We start from the raw sequence: 18462 nt of genomic DNA on the forward strand, positions 1-18462 counted from the left end.
TTTATGCTGTTTGCAGAAGACTCATTTACTACAAGGACACACATAAGAACAAAGTGAAGGGTTGGAAAAAGATATTCCACACAAATGGAAACCAAAAGAAAGCAAGGATAACTATACTTATATCAGAAAAAAGAACTTTAAGTCAAAAACTGTAACAAGAGACAAAGAAAGTCATTATATAATGATAAGAAAAGGGTCAATTCATCAAGGGGATGTTAACAGTTGTAAATGTGTATATACCCAACATTAGAGCACCTAAAATATTGAGCAAATATTAACAGATCTGATGGGAGAAACAGACAATACAGTAATAGCAGAGGATTTCGATACTCCACTTTCAATAATGAATGGATCACCCAGACAGAAAATCAATACAGAAACAATGGACTCGAACTATACTTTACATCAAATGGACCTAACAGACATATACAGAACCTTCCACCTAAAAACAACATAACAGGGCTTCCCTCATGGTGCAGTGATTGAGAGTCCGCCTGCCAATGCAGGGGACACGGGTTCGTGCCCTGGTCTGGGAAGATCCCACATGCCGTGGAGCGGCTGGGCCTGTGAGTCATGGCCGCTGAGCCTGTGCGTCCAGAGCCTGTGCTCCGCAACGGGAGAGGCCACAACAGTGAGAGGCCTGCGTATCGCAAAAAATAATAATAATAAAAAAATTTTTAAATAATTAAAAAAATAAAAACAACATAACACACCTTCTTCTCAAGTGCACCTGGAACATTCTGCAGGATAGAGCACATTAGGTCACAAAACAAGTCTCAGTAAATTTAAAAATACTGTAATCATACCAAGTATCTTTTCTGACCAAAATGATATAAACTAGAAATCAATAACAGAAGGAAAACTGGAAAATTCACAAATATGTGGAAATTAAACAACACATTCCTGAACAACCAATGGGTCAAAGATAAAATCAAAAAATATCTTGAAACAAACAAAAATGGACACACAACATACCAAAACTTATGGCATGCGGCAAAAATAGAGCACAGAGGGAAGTCTAGAGTGATAACTGTCTACATTAAGAAGAAGAAGAAAAAAAAAAGATCTCAAATAAACAACCTCAAGGAACTGGACAAAGGACAAATTAAGCCCAAAGTTAGCAGAAAGAAGGAGATAACGAAGATCAGAGCAGAAATAAATGAAATCCGGAATAGATAAACAATGGAAAACTGTTAGTTTTTTTTAAAAGATTAAATTGACAAACCTTTAGCTAGATTTACCAAGAAAAAAAGAGAGAGGACTCAAAGAAATAAAACTAAAAATGAAAGAGGAGACATTGCAACTGATACCACAGAAACACAAAGGATCATACGACACTGCTATGGACGATCATATGCCACCAAATTGGACAACCTAGAAGAAATGAATAAATTCCTAGAAACATACAATCTACCAAGTCTTAATAATAAAAATACAGAAAATCTGAACAGACTAATAAGTAAAGAGACTGATAATCTCCAGGACTAGATGGCTTCACATGTGAATTCTATCAAACATTTAAAGAAGAATCAACACCAATTCTTCTCAAACTCTTCCAAAAAAATGGAGGAGGGAACACTTCCAAACTCATTTAACAAGACCAGCATTACCCTGATACCAAAGCCAGATGATGACATTAAAATAAAACAACAGACCAACATCCATGATGAACATAAGTGCAAAAATTCTCAAAAAAATACTAGCAAAACAAATTCAACAGCACATTAAAAGCATCATACACCATGATCAAGTGAGACTTATCCCTGAGATGCAAGGATGGTTCAATATACACAAATCAATAAATGTGATATAGCACATTAACAGAACAACAAAAATCATGATAATCCCAACAGATGCAGAAATAGCAATTGACAAAATTCAACATCGTTTCATGATAAAAACACTCAATAAATTGGGAACAGAAGGAACATACCTCAACATAATAAAGGCCATATATGACACGCCCACAGCTTATATCATATTCAACAGTGGAAGTCTGAAAGCTTTTCCTTTAAGATCAAGAACAAGAAAAGGGTGAACATTCTGACCACTCCTATTCAACGTAATACTAGAAGTCCTAGCCAGAGCAATTAGGCAAGAAAAAGAAATAACGGCATCCAAATCGGAAAGGAAGAAGTAAAATTGTCTGTTTGCTGATGACATGATTTTGTATACAGAAAATTCTAAAGACTCCATCAAAAAAGTGTGAGGCCTAATAAACAAGTTCCATAAAGTTTCAGGATACACGGACTTCCCTGGTGGCACAGTGGTTAAGAATCTGCCTGCCAGTGCAGGGGACACGGGTTCAAGCCCTGGTCCAGGAAGATCGCACATGCCGCAGAGCAACTAAGCCCGTGTGCCACAACTACTGAGCCTGTGCTCTAGAGCCCATGAGCCACAACTACTGAAGCCCATGCACCTAGAGCCCGTGCTCTGCAACAAGAGAAGCCACTGCAATGAGAAGCCTGTGCACCTCAATGAAGAGTAGCCCCTGCTCGCCACACTAGAGAAAGCACATGTGCAGCAACAAATACCCAATGCAGCCAAAAATAAATTTTTAAAAAAAGTTTCAGGATACAAAATCGAACATACAGGGCTTCCCTGGTGGCGCAGTGGTTGAGAGTCCACCTGCCGGTGCGGGGGACACAGGTTCATGCCCCAGTCTGGGAAGATCCCACATGCCGCGGAGTGGCTAGGCCCGTGAGCCATGGCCGCCGAGCTTGCGCGTACGAAGCCTGTGCTCTGCAACAGGAGAGGCCACAACAGTGAGAGGCCCGCATACCACACACACACACACACAAAAATCGAACATACAAAAATCAGTTCCATTTCTATACACCAACAATGAAATCAGTTTTATTTCTATACACAAACTATCTGAAAGAGAAATAAAGAAAATCCATTTACAATAGCATCAAAAATAAAATAGGAATAAAGTAAACAAGGAGGTGATAGATCTGTACATTGAAAACTACAAAACACTGCTGAAAGAAATGGAAGGAGACACAAGTAAATGAAAAACAATGTTGTGGGTTTTTTTTACAGAAATAAAAAGTTCCATCCTAAAACTCATTTGGAATCTCAATGTACCCTGAATAGCCAAATCTTGAACAAGAAGAACAAAGCTGGAAGTCTCAAACTTTCTCATTTCAAAAATTATTACAAAGCTATAGTAATCAAAACAGTGTGGTACTGGCATAAAGACAGACATACTAACCAATGGGATACAGTAGAGAGCCAGAAATAAACCCTTGCACATATGGTCAAATGATTTGACAAGGGTGCCAAGACCACTCAATGAGAAAAGAACAGCCTTTCCAACACATAGTATTGGAAAAACTGGATATCTACCTGCAAAAGAATGAAATTGGACCCTTACCTTACACTGTAAGGGTAAAAAATTACCCTTATACAAAAATTAACTCAAAATGGATCAAATACCTAAACATCTTGGAAGAAAACATAGGGGAAAAACTTCATGAGATTGGATTTGGCAATTTCTTGGATATGACACCAAAAGCACAGGTAACAAAAGAAAAAAACGGATAAATTGGACTATATCCATATTTAAAACTTCCATGCTTCAAAGGACACAATCAACAGAGTAAAAAGGCAACCTACAGAATGTAAGAAAATATTTGCGAGCCAAAGCAAATCACACTCTCTTTGTGGGCAACCCTGAAACAAAGTCACAGAGGAGCTCCTTTTTGAGCTTTTTCACCAGGCTGGGCCAGTAATAAAAGTGAAAATTCCAAAAGATAAGGATGGTAAAGCAAAGCAGTTTGCGTTTGTGAATTTCGAACATAAAGTATCTGCTCCTTATGCCATGAATCTACTTTACGGAATCAAGCTTTTTGGAAGGCCCATCAAAATTCAGATTAGATTAGGAAGTAACCATGCCTCACAGGAGGTCAGTTTGTCATATCCCCAGCATCGTGTTGGAAATTCAAGCCCTACTTCCACATCTCCTAGTAGGTAGGAAAGGAGCTAAAATGACTCGATCAGCACGGATAATTCAAAGATCTTTCTCTTCTTCAGAAAATTTTCAGAGACAAGCAGTGATGAACAGTGTTTTGAGACAGATGTCACATGGAGGGAAATTTGGTTCTCCATATCTGGATCAATCAGGATATTCCCCATCAGTTCGGTCATATAATCATACTTTTTAAAAAAAAATTTTTATTTATTTTTGTCTGCATTGGGTCTTCATTGCTATGCACGGGCTTTCTCTAGTTGTGGCGAGTGAGGGCTACTCTTCCTTGTGGTGCATGTGCTTCTCATTGCAGTGGCTCCTCTTGTTGCAGAGCACAGGCTCTAGGCACACGGGATTTAGTAGTTGTGGCACGAGGGCTCAGTAGTTGTGGCAGACGGGCTTAGTTGCTCTGTGGCATGTGGGATCTTCCCAGACCAGGGATTGAACCCGTGTCCCCTGTATTGGCAGGTGTATTCCTAACCACTGCGCCACCAGGGAAGTCCCCCACATAATCATACTTTTAACCAGTCTTCAAGCTCCCAGTGGCGTCGAGATACACATTATCACAGAGAAAAGTCAGAATTCTCATTCCTATATAGCGGATAGACATTATAGCCGTAAACAGTGTTAAACCACTGATCATGGGTCTGACCATCATTACAGAGAAAACAGAGATGATTTCTTCTATGAAGATAGGAATCATGATGGCTGGAGCCATGACTCTGATAACAGAAGAGACACTGGTAGAGAAGGAAAATGGTGCTCATCTCGACACTAACAAGTGATAAAAGGATGTTTTCATAAGGTTATTCTAGGCCCTTTTTGTTAATTTGTCTGGGACTGTTTTCTTAAAAGACTGTATAGAACAGCTTTATAAGTTGCCACATTTCTTTATAAAAATTTTAAAACCTAACAGCAGTCCAATACAGAAACGAGAAGAATTGTGGTTCTAGTTTTATTACATTAATAACCTTTCACCTCAGGGTTTTAAGAGGAGGCAAGGGTTTTATGCAAACGAAGGTGCCACAATTCCTAATCACTTCAGACAGTTGAGGAAGGGATGTATTATATGGATTATTTGTATTATGGAGCAAATATTTTAATTATCTGTTATCTTTTTGTACTGCAAGAAGTTTCTTGTTAGTGAATCAGATTTTTGGTGTATATAATAGAAAACATTCAAGTTGATAGTCTGAAATGACTCAGTATTTTGTTAATAAATGAGAAAATGTAACTTCAGTGATTCATTTTACTAACATTTCAGAAAGCTTTTTGGTAAAGTTTCAGGATAAATCATATTATTTAACTTCTTAGAGAATTTAAGTGTAAGTTCTGTGACATAATCTTGAACTTTACTGTAACTGAACATACAAGTATACATCTACATGTGCTATTTCATTATAAAATTTTAGAATTTGTTCATTAAATCATGTTTGATGTATGACTGAAGCCACTCAGTAAGTTAAATATCTCTAAATGTATTTTTTTACAGTAAAAATACAGTGTTAATGTAAATCCCCTTATTCTGAAAGAATAAAAATGTAAATGCATGGTCAGATAAAACGGTAAAATGTTTTACTAAAAGTATACTTTTCGGGGGGAAAAAATGGTTCACAAAACCTTTAAGTGCTGCCTCTATCACTCAAACTTCTAAAATTTTAACATTTTCAAAGTATCCAAGACAAGTGCACAAGGACACATTTTATTGTTGAAATTGTATAGGTTGCTTTTTGTTTTTATTTGAACATTTGAGAATTTAGCCTTAAACACTTTCTGATTTAAAAACTTTAAAACCTTGTTTAACAAAACTTTTATGTATCAAGATACTGTTTCCAGGACTTCCCTGGTGTCATGGTGATTAAGAATCCACCTGCCAATGCAGGGGACACGGGTTTCAGCCCTGGCCCGGGAAGATCCCACATGTCGCCGAACAACTAAGCCCGTCTGCCACAACTAATGAGCCTGTGCTCTACAGCCCGCGAGCCACAACTACTAAGCCCGTGTGCCACAACTACTGAAGCCCACACGCCTAGAGCACATGCTCCACAACAAGAGAAGCCACTACAATGAGAAGCCTGCGCACTGCAACGAAGAGTAGCCCCCGCTCACCACAACTAGAGAAAGCCCGCGTGCAACAACAAAGACCCAACACAGCCAAAACTAAAAATAGTTAATTTTAAAAAACAGACGCTGTTTCCTTTTCATTGTAGAACTTGTTTATAAAAATTCATTCCGGGCTTCCCTGGTGGCGCAGTTGTTGGGAGTCCGCCTGCCGATGCAGGGGACGCAGGTTCGTGCCCCGGTCCGGGAGGATCCCGCGTGCCGCGGAGTGGCTGGGCCCGTGAGCCATGGCCGCTGGGCCTGAGCGTCCGGAGCCTGTGCTCCGCAACGGGAGAGACCACGGCAGTGAGAGGCCCATGTATCGCAAAAAAAAAAAAAAAAAAAAAAAATTCATTCCTAGGGACTTCCCTGGTGGCACAGTAGATAAGAATCTGCCTGCCAATGCAGTGGACATGGGTTCAAGCCCTGGTCCAGGAAGATCTCACATGCCACAGAGCAACTAAGCCCGTGCACCACAACAACTGAGCCTGCACTCCAGAGCCCACGAGCCACAACTACTGAGCTCACGTGCCACAACTACTGAAGCCTGTGTGCCTAGAGCCTGTGCTCTGCAATAAGACAAGCCACCTCAATGAGAAGCCCGCACGCCGCAACCAAGAGTAGCCCCCGCTCGCCACAACTAGAGAATGCCCGCGCGCAGCAACGAAGACCCAAAGCAGCCAAAAATAAATAAATAAATAATTTTTAAAAAGATTTAAAAAAAATTCATTCCTTGAAAAAAAAAAGAAAATACTTGCAAATCGTATACCTGATAAAGAGTTAATAGCCAAAATATATAAAGAACTCTACAACTCAGTAACAAAAAAACAAACAATCCCATTTTAAAAAATGGGCAAAGGACTTAAATTTTTTCCAAAGAAAATATACAAATGGCCAATAAGCACACGAAAAGATGCTCAACATCACTAATCATTAGACAAATGCAAATCAAAACCATAATGAAATACCCTGTCACACCCATTAGGATGGCTACCATCAAAAAAAAACAGAAAATAAGTGTTGGCAAGGATTTGGAGAAATCAGAACTTGTGCACTGTTGGTGGGAATGTAAAATGGTACAGCCGCTAAGGAAAACAATGTGGTAATTCCTCAAAAAATTTAAAATAGAATTACCATATGATCCAGCAATTCCACTTCTGGGAATATACCCAAAAGAATTGAAAGCAGAGTCTGAAGAGATATTTATACACCCATGTTCATAGCAACATTATTCACAACAGCCAAAAGATGGAAGCAACTCAAGTATCTCTCACAGATGAATGGATAAACAAAATGTGGTATATACATTCAATGCGGGAATTCCCTGGCAGTCCAGTGGTTAAGACTCGGGCTTTCACTGCCGTGCACCCCGGTTCAATCCCTGGTTGGGGAACTAAGATCCCATAAGACATGTGGCGTGGCCAAAAAAAAAAGAAGTAAATACATTCAATGTAATATTATTCAGCCTTAAAAAGCAAGGAAATTCTGGGGCTTCCCTGGTGGCGCAGTGGTTAAGAATCCGCCTGCCAATGTAGGGGACACGGGTTCGAGCCCTGGTCCGGGAAGATCCCACATGATGCGGAGCAACTAAGCCTGTGTGCCACAACAACTGAGCCTGCGCTCTAGAGCCCGCAAGCCACAACTACTGAAGCCCACGAGCCTAGAGCCCGCGCTCCGCAACAAGAAAAACCACTGCAATGAGAAGCCCCGGCACCGCAAGAAAGAGTAGCCTCCGTTCACCACAACTAGAGAAAGCCCATGCACAGCAACGAAGATCCAATGCAGCCAAAAATAAATAAATGAAATAATAATTAAAGGAAAAAAAAGCAAGGAAATTCTGACATATGTTACAACATGGATGAACCTTGAGGACATTATGCTAAGTGATATAAGCCAATCACAAAAAGACAAATACTGTATGATTACACTTATATGAGGGACTTAGAGAATTAATAAAAACAGAACATAGAATAGTGGTTGCCAAAAGCTGCGGGGAGGGGAGAATGGGAAGTTGTTTAATGGTGTAGATTTTCAGTTTCACAAGATGAAAAGAGTTCTACTAGAGATTGGTTGCACAATGTAAACGTACTTAACACTATTATACTGTATACTTAAAAATGGAGGGCTTCCCTGGTGGCGCAGTGGTTGGGAGTCCGCCTGCCGATGCAGGCGACACGGGTTCGATCCCCGGTCCGGGAAGATCTCACATGACGTGGAGCAACTAAGCCCGTGCGCCACAACTACGGAGCCTGTGCTCTAGAGCCCAGGAGCCACGACTACTGAGCCTGCATGCCGCAACTACTGAAGCCCATGTGCCTAGAGCCCGTGCTCTGCAACAAGAGAAGCCATCGCAATGAGAAGCCCGCGCACCGCAACAAAGACCCAAAGCAGCCAAAAATAAATAAATAAAATAAATAAATTTATTTTTAAGAAAAAACCCCAAATACTAAGAAAAAGAGAGTAAGATGTAATGAAGTAGAGATTCTATAGGTAGGAACTACTTTTCAAGAAGGTGGATTATAAAAGGGATCAGAAAAATGGGACAGTAACTGGCAGGAGACATGGGATCCAGCAGGGTTTCTATTTTCCATTAGATATGGGTGATATTTAAAGCTACGAGACTAGATAAAATTATGAAGGAAGTGTAGATAGAAAAGAAACAAGGACTGAGTCCTGGGGATCTCCAAGGTTTAGAGATCAGGAAAATTGGGAGGAACCAGCAAAGGAGCCTGAAGAGGAAAGGCCACAGATACTAGAGGAACAGGAGGGTATGGTGGTCTGCAAACCAAATGAAGAAAGTGTTCCAAGGAATTGTGTGATCAAACGTGTCAAGCGTTGACAATAGATTAAAAGTAAGATGAGGAAAAAAAAAAAAAAGTAAGATGAGGGCTACAAACTGACCACTGAAGAACGTGAAAGTCACTGCAGACCTTCATAAGAGCAGTTTTGGTGGAGTGGTGGGAGTAAAAGCCTAACTGGATTAGGTTTAGGAGAAAATGAGAGGTATGACACTATCAACAAGTAGAGAGGATGTGAGTCTACAGTAAATTTTACGCTGTTGATGGAAACAAATGTGGTATAGTTAGAAAGCAATTTAGCATTATATCTTTTTTAATTAATTAATTTTTTTGGCCATGCTGTGCAGTATGCAGGATCTCAGTTCCCAACCAGGGATCCAACCCGTGCCCCCTAAAGTGGAAGTGCAGAGTCCTAACCACCAGTCCACCAGGGAATTCCATAGCATTATCTCTTAAAGGTGAACATTCACATACCTATACTGCACAATACCACTCCTAGGTATAAACCCAAAAGAAATTCTTACACAAATGTACCACATAAATGATAATATTCTGAGCATCAATGTTAGGAATAGCAAAAACAAGCCTGGATTAATCCAAAAGCTCATTGGCAGGAGAATGGATAAATTATGGTATATTCACAAAAAGAAATATTATACAACATGAAAAAATGAATAAAACAGCTATATACAACATGAATTAATCATGAAGATGTAATACTGAATGGAAACAAACAGAAGACTGTTTGTCTAATTGCAATAAGACAATATAGTAGTGGTTGAGAGCACAGACTAGGAGCCAAACTATCTGGGTTCAAATTCCAGCTGGGCCATTCACTAGCAACGTGATTATTAAACTCTCTGTAGTTCATTTTTTCTCATCTGTGAAACAGGGAAAATAATAATGAAATTGTCATAAGGATTAAATGATATATATAATTATACATAAAGTACTTAGAACAATGTAAACAAGCAAATTAAACATGACTTTAAACTATGTTTTAAAAAAGCAATAGAATAATAAATTTAAAAGAGTGATTACCTCTAGAAGGGAGGGAGGGAGGGGATGGGATGGGGAGAAACTCCTAAATATATGCAATTTACAGGCAATGATTCTAGTTCTTGAGTTGGAAGATGGGTTTACAGGTGTTCCTCTTATTATTATGCTTTAGAGTTCCATGTAACCTTTTGTATTATCAAATAATATATTAAAGATAATAAAAGAAAAAGTAATGGAAGGAAATAAATTGGAGACAACAAGTATATAACTCTTGAATAAACAATACTTTCAGATAGTTTATATAAAGGGAAGAAGAGAAATGGGGCAGCAGGTGGAGGAAGAAATGGCATCAAGAAAAAGGGTTTTTTTTTTGATAAAACAGTCTATTTACATACTGATATATGATTATAAATATTAACAAATATTACCAATCCTCAAAAATAACCCAATAAAGTATATCAGTACTTTAAGATGAAGAACTCAAGGTCAGAGAGCCTAAGAAACTTGGAACTAGGTCACACATCTAATAAGTGACAAAAGCCATATTTAAATTCAGATCTAACTCCAAATTTCACAACTTTATTTTATTTTAAAATTTTTATCAGAGTCTAGTTTACTTACAATGTTGTGTTAGGTTCAGGTGTACAGCAAAGTGAATCAGTTATACATATACATATATCCACTCTTTTTTAGATTCTTTTCCCATACAGGTCATTACACAGTATCGAGTAGAGTTCCCTGTGCTATACAGTAGGTCCTTATTAGTAATCTATTTTATATATAGTGGTGTGTATATGTCAATCCCAATCTTCCAATTTATCCCTCCCTCCCACCCCCTTCTAAATTTCACAATTTGTACAGAACAAAATGCTGCTTTCCTTTTCTTAATCTAATGCCTAACATTAGTTTAATTACATTTATTAGGATACATATTTTAAGTATCTACTAGATAGGCTTAAGATGCTATATCAGGTGTTTCAGAGCATAATAAACTGAACAACACTGTCTTTACCTTTACAGAGTTTACACTACAGCAATGAAGATAAGACAATCACCTAAATGATTCCAATACAATGCAAAATTACATAAATACCACATATGAAGTACAAAATATTATGGAGGCTAAGAAAAAAAGTCCCCTTTGGGGTTAGGAGGTAGAAGGATTAGGAGAAGCTTTATAGAAGAGGTAACATTTCAGCTGAACTTCTAAAGCGTAGTTAGGGTTTTGAAAGACAGTTTTGACTGTGAGCTCTTGAATGGCCACCATCATGCCTTAGCCCCAGGTCCTAGCATTCTGGAGCTATTTAAGGAATATGGGCAGAGTGAACAAATGAACAGAAAGGCCATTCCAAAAGGAAGCAACAACAACAACAAAAGGATCAGAGGCTGAGTACTACATGAGGCACAATGACAAAAGAATCAGAGAGTAGGAGGGATATGAATATGAACATATATATTTGGAAAGTAAGTATCAAGTTACTCATCATGATTCTTTTTACATTTTGGCTCCCATATCTCCCATCTTTAAGAAAATTCTCTCAACACTACCACCATCCTCTTCCAGGCTTTATCTCATTTCTCTGCTCCCTATCTTTTTAAAATAACAACTTTATGAGCTATAACTTATATACCATGTAATTAACCCATTTAAAGTATAATTTCAAACTCTAATGGAAAAGAATATGAAAAAGAATGTATATATATGTATAGCTGAGTCATTTTGCTGTACAGCAGAAATTAACACAACATTGTAAATCAACTATACTTCAAAAAATAAAGTTTTTTAAAAACTAAAAAAAAAAAAAGTATAATTTCAATGGTATTTGGATCACAGAGTTGTGCAACTATCACCATAGTCAATTTTAGAACATTTTCATGACCCCAGAAAGAAACCCAATACCCATTACCAGTCACTCCTCTTTTCCCCCCTAACCATCTCCTACTCCATCCCTAGGCAACTACTAATCTGCTTTCTGTCTCTCTGGATTTGCCTATTCTGGATATTTCATATAAATGGAAGCATCAAATACAGTTGACCCTTGACCAACACAGGTTTGAACTGCACAGGTCCACTTATATGTGGATTTTCTTCAATAGTAAATACTACACTACAGCAAGACCTGCTGTTGGTTGAATCCTAGGATGCAGAACCATGGATGTAGAGGAGTCACGTATATATGGATGATCGACTATAGCTTACACATAGATTTTCCCAAGCCCCGCATTGTTCAAGAGTCAAATGTATGTGTTCTTTTGTGAGTGGCTTCTTTCACTAACATAATGTTTTCAAGGTTCATCCATTTTGTAGAATGTATCAGTACTCTATTATTATTATTTTTTTTTTGGCTGTGTTGTGTCTTCATTGCTGTGCGAGCTTTCTCTAGTTGCGGCAAGCAAGGGCTGCTCTTCGTTGCTGTGCACAGGCTTCTCATTGCAGTGGCTTCTCCTGTTGCAGAGCACAGGCTCTAGGCACACAGGCTTCAGTAGTTGTGGCGCACGGGCTTAGTTGCTCCACAGCATGTGGGATCTTCTCGAACCCATGTCCCCTGCATTGGCAGGCGAATTCTTAACCACTGTGCCACCAGGGAAGTCCCTCTAATTACTTTTTATCACTGAATAAAATTCCAAAATTCCATTGTATGGGTATATATAATATTTTATTTATCCTTTCATCAGCTGATGGATATTTGGGTTGTTTCCACCTTTCGGCTATTATGAATAATGCTGCTATGAACAATGATGTATACAGGCTTTTGTGTGGACGTGTTTTAATTTCTCTTGGGTATATACCTAGGAGTGTGTTTAACCTTTTAAGGAACCGCCAAACTGTTTTTCAAAGCAGCTGCACCATTTTATATTCCCATCAGCAGTGTATAAGGGTCCAATTACACCACACATTATTATCTGTGTTTTTGATTACAGCCATCCTTGTGGGTGTGAAGTGGTATCTCACTGTGGTTTTGACTCCTTGATGGCTAATGACGCTGAACATCTTTTCATGGCTATTTGTAGATCTTCTCTGGAGAAATATCTATTCAGACCTTTTACCCATTTTTTTAAATTGGGTTCTGCTCTTCATCTTAATCAAAGTTCTTAAAAGATTAGTCTATATATACCATCTATACTTCCTTACCTTCTTTCACTCCACAACCCACTCCAACCCTGCTTTTGCTCCCCCGCTCTGAAATTGCATGTCAAAGTCACCAACCACCTCTACACTGACAAAATCAATGACTATTCATCAGCCTTCATCTTCCAGGATTAATTCTATGGTTTGCACATCTGCATTTTAATTCCAGCTGACTTTTTTTTTTTTTTTTGGCCGTACCGCGTGGAACGTGGGATCTTAGTTCCCCGATCAGGAATCGAACCCACGTCCCCTGCATTGGAAACACAGTCTTAACCACTGGACCACCAGGGAAGTCCCTGACTTCCTATTCTAATCTATATTTTATTTTGTCCTGTTCTTTTCTATATTTTTCTGTTTTATTATACAGCATATTTTCTTATGGGATGAGAAATGTAAACCGAAAACCAAAGGTTATATCCAGAGAACTGCAGGTAACACAACTGGCTAGAGCAGAGTCAATGTGATGAAATCATACAGGAGAGGTGGGGAAGATAAGGAAAGGCTGGATAAACAGTGGGTATTGGGCTAAGGATTTGGACTTTGTTTAGCAGGTAATACATAGCCATTAAAGGTTTGTATATAAGAAATGCTCAGCACTAAACTGCTGGAATGTTGGAAGATTATTCTGGTAGCAGGTATAAAATTACTTGGAGTCAAGGGGTAGGGAGTGGAGAAACAGGAGACAAGGAGATCATGCGGGAATGTTTATTGCTGTGGAAATGAGGGCATAAGTTAGTGTAGTAGAGCTAAAAAAAGGAGGAATCAAAGAAATTACTACTAAACTTTAACCAACTGAGTTAACTTTATTACTGATAACAGAACTATTAGCTGCCCCCAGTCAAGAGATGTTAGACTTTTAAAAGTTCTACTAAATTTGATTTGATGGAAACTAGATGAAAATGTAGTAAACACAGAAAAATTCTCTCTCCCTGTTAGAAGTATAAACAATTCTAGTCTTGCTTCCTACTTTCTTCTCTCCTGAGTAAATTCTTCCAAAAATTTCAGGTAACTCAAACTTCTTAAAGAGTGAAAGTCTGGCAGTGCCTACCAGTCAGTTCTACTCTCATTGCCTCCACTCCCCACAACTTCCAGCCCCAATATGGTCTTCAATATGTTAAAATCAAGAAGAAATAGAAATTTATGCAAAATAGGTTGGGGAAGGCAAATTATCCCAAGTTAAACACAGTCCCTTTTCTTTTTTTCCAAAGGGAATGGTTGCTGATGCTCTGAGGAGTTAACTTATAATAACACATGCCAGGAAGATGATGTCAGGGAAGGCGTGGTTAGGTTCTTTACAAGTCTGAAATTCCTTTAGTCCCAAACACTTCCTCTTTCAATCTCACCTATACTCAAATCTCTCTACTGAGGCAACTCTTTCAAAAGTTGAAGGAAGTGTTGAGACCCTAGAACTCTGATCTTTTTTTTTTTTAAGAACAAAGAATAATTGAAGGCCATTAAAATAGATGTGTTTTTTTTTCATGTACCATAATTTTGCAGAATCTCTCTTTGAAATCCACATTTTCCCCCTTCTGTGACTATTTTAATTCCAAAGAAAGGAAAGGATATTCAACACTACATCCTGAGAAAAAATGTGCCTTTATCAGGCATTATATATTTGCTGATTGTATGCCTATATTTACAACAGCCAAAAAAGAATAAGAAAACTATAATCGTCCTGGGCTCCTCAGTTAACAACTTTCCTGATAAAGTATACAAATATGTTTCAAAATAAAACAATCCTACTTTTCTTTCTTGCCATATCGCAGGGCTTACAGAATCTTAGTTCCCTGACCAGGGACTGAACCCCTGGCCATGGCAGTGAAAGCGCCAAGTCCTAACCACTGGACTGCCAGGGAAGTCCCCAGACAATCCTACTTTTTATTTTTATTATTATTATTATTTTTTTTTGCGGTACACGGGCCTCTCACTGTTGTGGCCTCTCCCGTTGCGGAGCATAGGCTCCGGACGCACAGGCTCAGCGGCCATGGCTCACGGGCCTAGCCGCTCCGCGGCATGTGGGATCTTCCCGGACCAGGGCACGAACCCGTGTCCCCTGCATTGGCAGGCGGACTCTCAACCACTGCACCACCAGGGAAGCCCCAATCCTACTTTTTAAAGACAAGTAGGACTTCCCTGGTGGCGCAGTGGTTAAGAATCTGCCTGTCAATGCAGGGGACAGGGGTTCAAGCCCTGGTCCGGAAAGATCCCACATGCCGCAGGGCAACTAAACCCGTGTGCCACAACTACTGAGCCCACGTGCCACAACTATTTAAGCCCGCGGGCCTAGAGCCCGTGCTCCACAACAAGAGAAGCCACCTCAGTGAGAAGCTTGTGCACACAACCAAGAGTAGCCCCTGCTCTCTGCAACTAGAGAAAGCCTGCACACAGCAACGAAGACCCAATGCAGACATACATAAATAAATAAATAAATAATAAAGACAAGTAAATAAAACTAATGAAGTCACAACAGTAATGTACAAATGTCTTTTCAAACTGAGCTCACTGGAAATTATTTTTATTCCACCAACCAGAAGTGATGACTACAGTAAATTATGATGTAAAAATGTTCCTTAAAGAAGGCAGATCTCTGCAAATCTATTATTTCCAGATTCTGGTATAACAAAATGATGGACAATAAAAGCACATATTTATGTGTACTTTTTCAGAAGTTAAGAATTTTGTTTTTTATTTCAGTGTTTTAAATGTTCCAGACAGGTCTAAGAACTTTTTTACATAGACTTGTCCTACTTGAGAAACTGAGCAAATAAGCCAATGTCAAAATTAAAACTTTACTTTGTCATAGAAAAAAGTCTGGTAGAATAGATAGAGCAAACTGCTACTAGTTATTTCCCTTAAGGAGTGGGATTTAGGTAAGGAACTTCAGGACATGAAGGGAAGACCTGACTTTTTATTTTACATGCCTCTTTATGCTTAAATTTTAAAAATAGACATGTCTTACATTATTACTATAAACTAATAAGTTATTTTAAAAATTTAATTTTCAGTATAAAAATGCACAAATTACATGAGCAAATTCACTCGAAACATTCTTCCCAAAAAATGAATGAACACATTAGGCCATACATATAAACAAAAAGACAAAGAGCAGTGTAGTAATCAATTAGTTTAAATATACCCAACACCCACAAACCTATATATACACACAAGGAGTCATCGATATAGTCACAAAGTGATGATATCATAGCAGTGACCTGTAAGAACTCAAAGAATACTTGACAAATACACTAGTAAGTATGTATCTACCCTTACCCCAGGTTTCCTAATGTGTTTCTCAAACCTTACGAGTTATCAGAAAGAGATATGAGATTTGAATCCCAGTCCACAATCATACCTCTTGTCCCCTACACTATCCTAGATTTAGAAGCTGGTTAAATGTTTCCTATACAACAAGCGGGAAAGGGAGTGGAGAGCTAAGAAAAGAGAATATTTTAGATAGCATCAAATACATGAAGCCGCTAATAGGGAAAAAACCAATTTCTGGAATTCATTTTACTGTATTTTAATGGGTAACCTGATAGACTTGGAGGGAAAAAATTAGGAAGGAGATTTCATACAGTAGTATACAAGATATGAAAAGAATAAAGACAGATTAGATATCTATCAAAATCATATTGATTTATGTGTGTGTGTGTCTGTACATATATATATACATATAAAATTGATAACAAATATGAACCCATATTTCTTAAGGATGTAACAGAATGAATACCACATAAACTAACACCCATAAACTAACACCCATAAACTAACACTAGGTGTTTTGGGTCTAAACATTTACCAATGCCTTGATCAGATACTTTGTTCACCTATAACAGTCTCCCTAGGTGTATAAGAAAGCATCAGGAATTCTTACCCACTGTCCAACAATCCATCAAATGAGTAAAAGATCCTTAAATGTCTAAGGCACCTTTTTTCTTCAAAGAACAGCTATAGGGCTTCCCTGGTGGCTCAGTGGTTGAGAGTCTGCCTGCCGATGCAGGGGACACGGGTTCGTGCCCCGGTCTGGGAAGATACCACATGCCGCGGAGCGGCTGGGCCCATGAGCCATGGCCGCTGAGCCTGTGCGTCCGGAGCCTGTGCTCCGCAACGGGAGAGGCCACAACAGTGAGAGGCCCGCGTACCGCAAAAAAAAAAAAAAAGAACAGCTATAAAATCAAGAGACGGGGTAAATGGTCTTTCTGCTACAGCATACAGTTCCTCCTAATCAGCACGGTGTGCACTGAAATGCCAAGAAACTGCCCAAGATATTCCCTGGCAATTGTGGGGATGACTGTACACCTCTCCCCAGACTGCCCCTGTGCCCAAGCATAGACTCCAGATATCTCTGCTGAGCCTGGCTATCTGCAGAGCAGAAAGGCCCAGCTCAGCAGCAGACCCCAAAGAATCACAGAACTTTCTGCCTTAATTCCCAAGGTACGTCTTCTCTTAAAACTCCTTCCCTACAGGCTGGGTGGGGTAGGGTCTTTATCAAAGCTAGAAGAGTAGACTCAGTCCTCAGATGAAGCTGTTGTGATTTCACTGACTGTATTCAGCTACCTGATAATGCTGGAGGAATGGTAGGAAGGAAGGTGGGCTGGGGGGAGAATGCAAACAGTTAACCAAAATGACAAAATAACCTTGGAGGTGGTAGGCTGGGGGCCAGGGTTTGAGGTGACATATTTTCCCTGTGAAAATTGGATACATCAGCAGGAAGTCAAACTAACTTCCTTTCACAAAGATACAAACTTGCAAAGCTTAATTTGTTTTTAATTCCACTGCCTTCAGGCCTCACATCAGGGACTATAAATTCCTAAAACTTCAGAACCAGGTGAGAAAAGATGCCAAAAAGTGATGGAAAAAGAGAGGCGCTGAGAAGAGAGGAATCCCGTTCCCCTCTTAAGGAGAATGTTAAAGCCAAGGGCACTCCCGATCCCCAGAAAAGGAAGTAGCTGGATTCCAAAAAAGCACTTTTCCCTACCTTCTTGTTGTTTTTGTTATAGCCAAAAGTCGAAATCCCAGGCCTGGAAGTCACTGATAGCAGCATTTTCTCTTTAATGTTAGGAAGCTAAGAGACAGAAGAGGGGAAGAAGGAGAGGGAAAGGGAGAGGAAAGAGAGAGAGGGAGAGGGAGGGAAGGAGGGAGGGAGGAAGAGAAGGGAGAGGGAGAAAGGAGGGGGAGGAGAAAGGGGGAGAGAAGGAGGGGGGGAGTAAAGAATGAGCTAGGGCTGCTTGTTTACGTCACTGATAGAACTTAACCCCGAGTCTGAGTGAGGCTCTTCCACTGGGTCCTAATGCCCAAGATGTTTTTTTGGTTTTTTGGTTTTTTGTTTTCCCCCACAGGCTTAGCAGTTAAAGCAAAAGAAAAGTTCTTAGGTCTACCCCTTTCAACTCCATCACCTTTCCTATATGAACAAGTTCAGAATCCCATGAAAAAATGAGGATATTTTCTCCTTAGATCTCAGC

The 18462-nt window shown here is 39.3% G+C and overlaps 1 protein-coding gene and 1 pseudogene across 3 annotated transcripts in view; one reads left to right on the forward strand and one right to left on the reverse strand.

The window, feature by feature from the left end:
* The window catches only part of RBMS2 (RNA binding motif single stranded interacting protein 2), a 56227-nt gene extending 37983 nt beyond the window's left edge, over positions 1-18244 (reverse strand). The window contains exon 1 of one of the 3 annotated variants that reach the window (XM_065886640.1): positions 17979-18244. In XM_065886640.1, coding sequence (XP_065742712.1) covers positions 17979-18044 — 66 coding nt within the window. In that variant the 5' untranslated portion in view covers positions 18045-18244. The remainder of the gene's footprint in view (positions 1-17978) is intronic. The other 2 variants (XM_065886641.1, XM_065886639.1) reach the window with 2 other exon arrangements.
* On the forward strand, positions 3993-4751 carry LOC136131273 (RNA-binding protein 7-like; annotated as a pseudogene).
* Positions 18245-18462: the final 218 nt, after the last annotated feature.

Source organism: Phocoena phocoena, chromosome 11 (assembly GCF_963924675.1).
Source record: "Phocoena phocoena chromosome 11, mPhoPho1.1, whole genome shotgun sequence".
Lineage (NCBI taxonomy): Eukaryota > Metazoa > Chordata > Mammalia > Artiodactyla > Phocoenidae > Phocoena > Phocoena phocoena.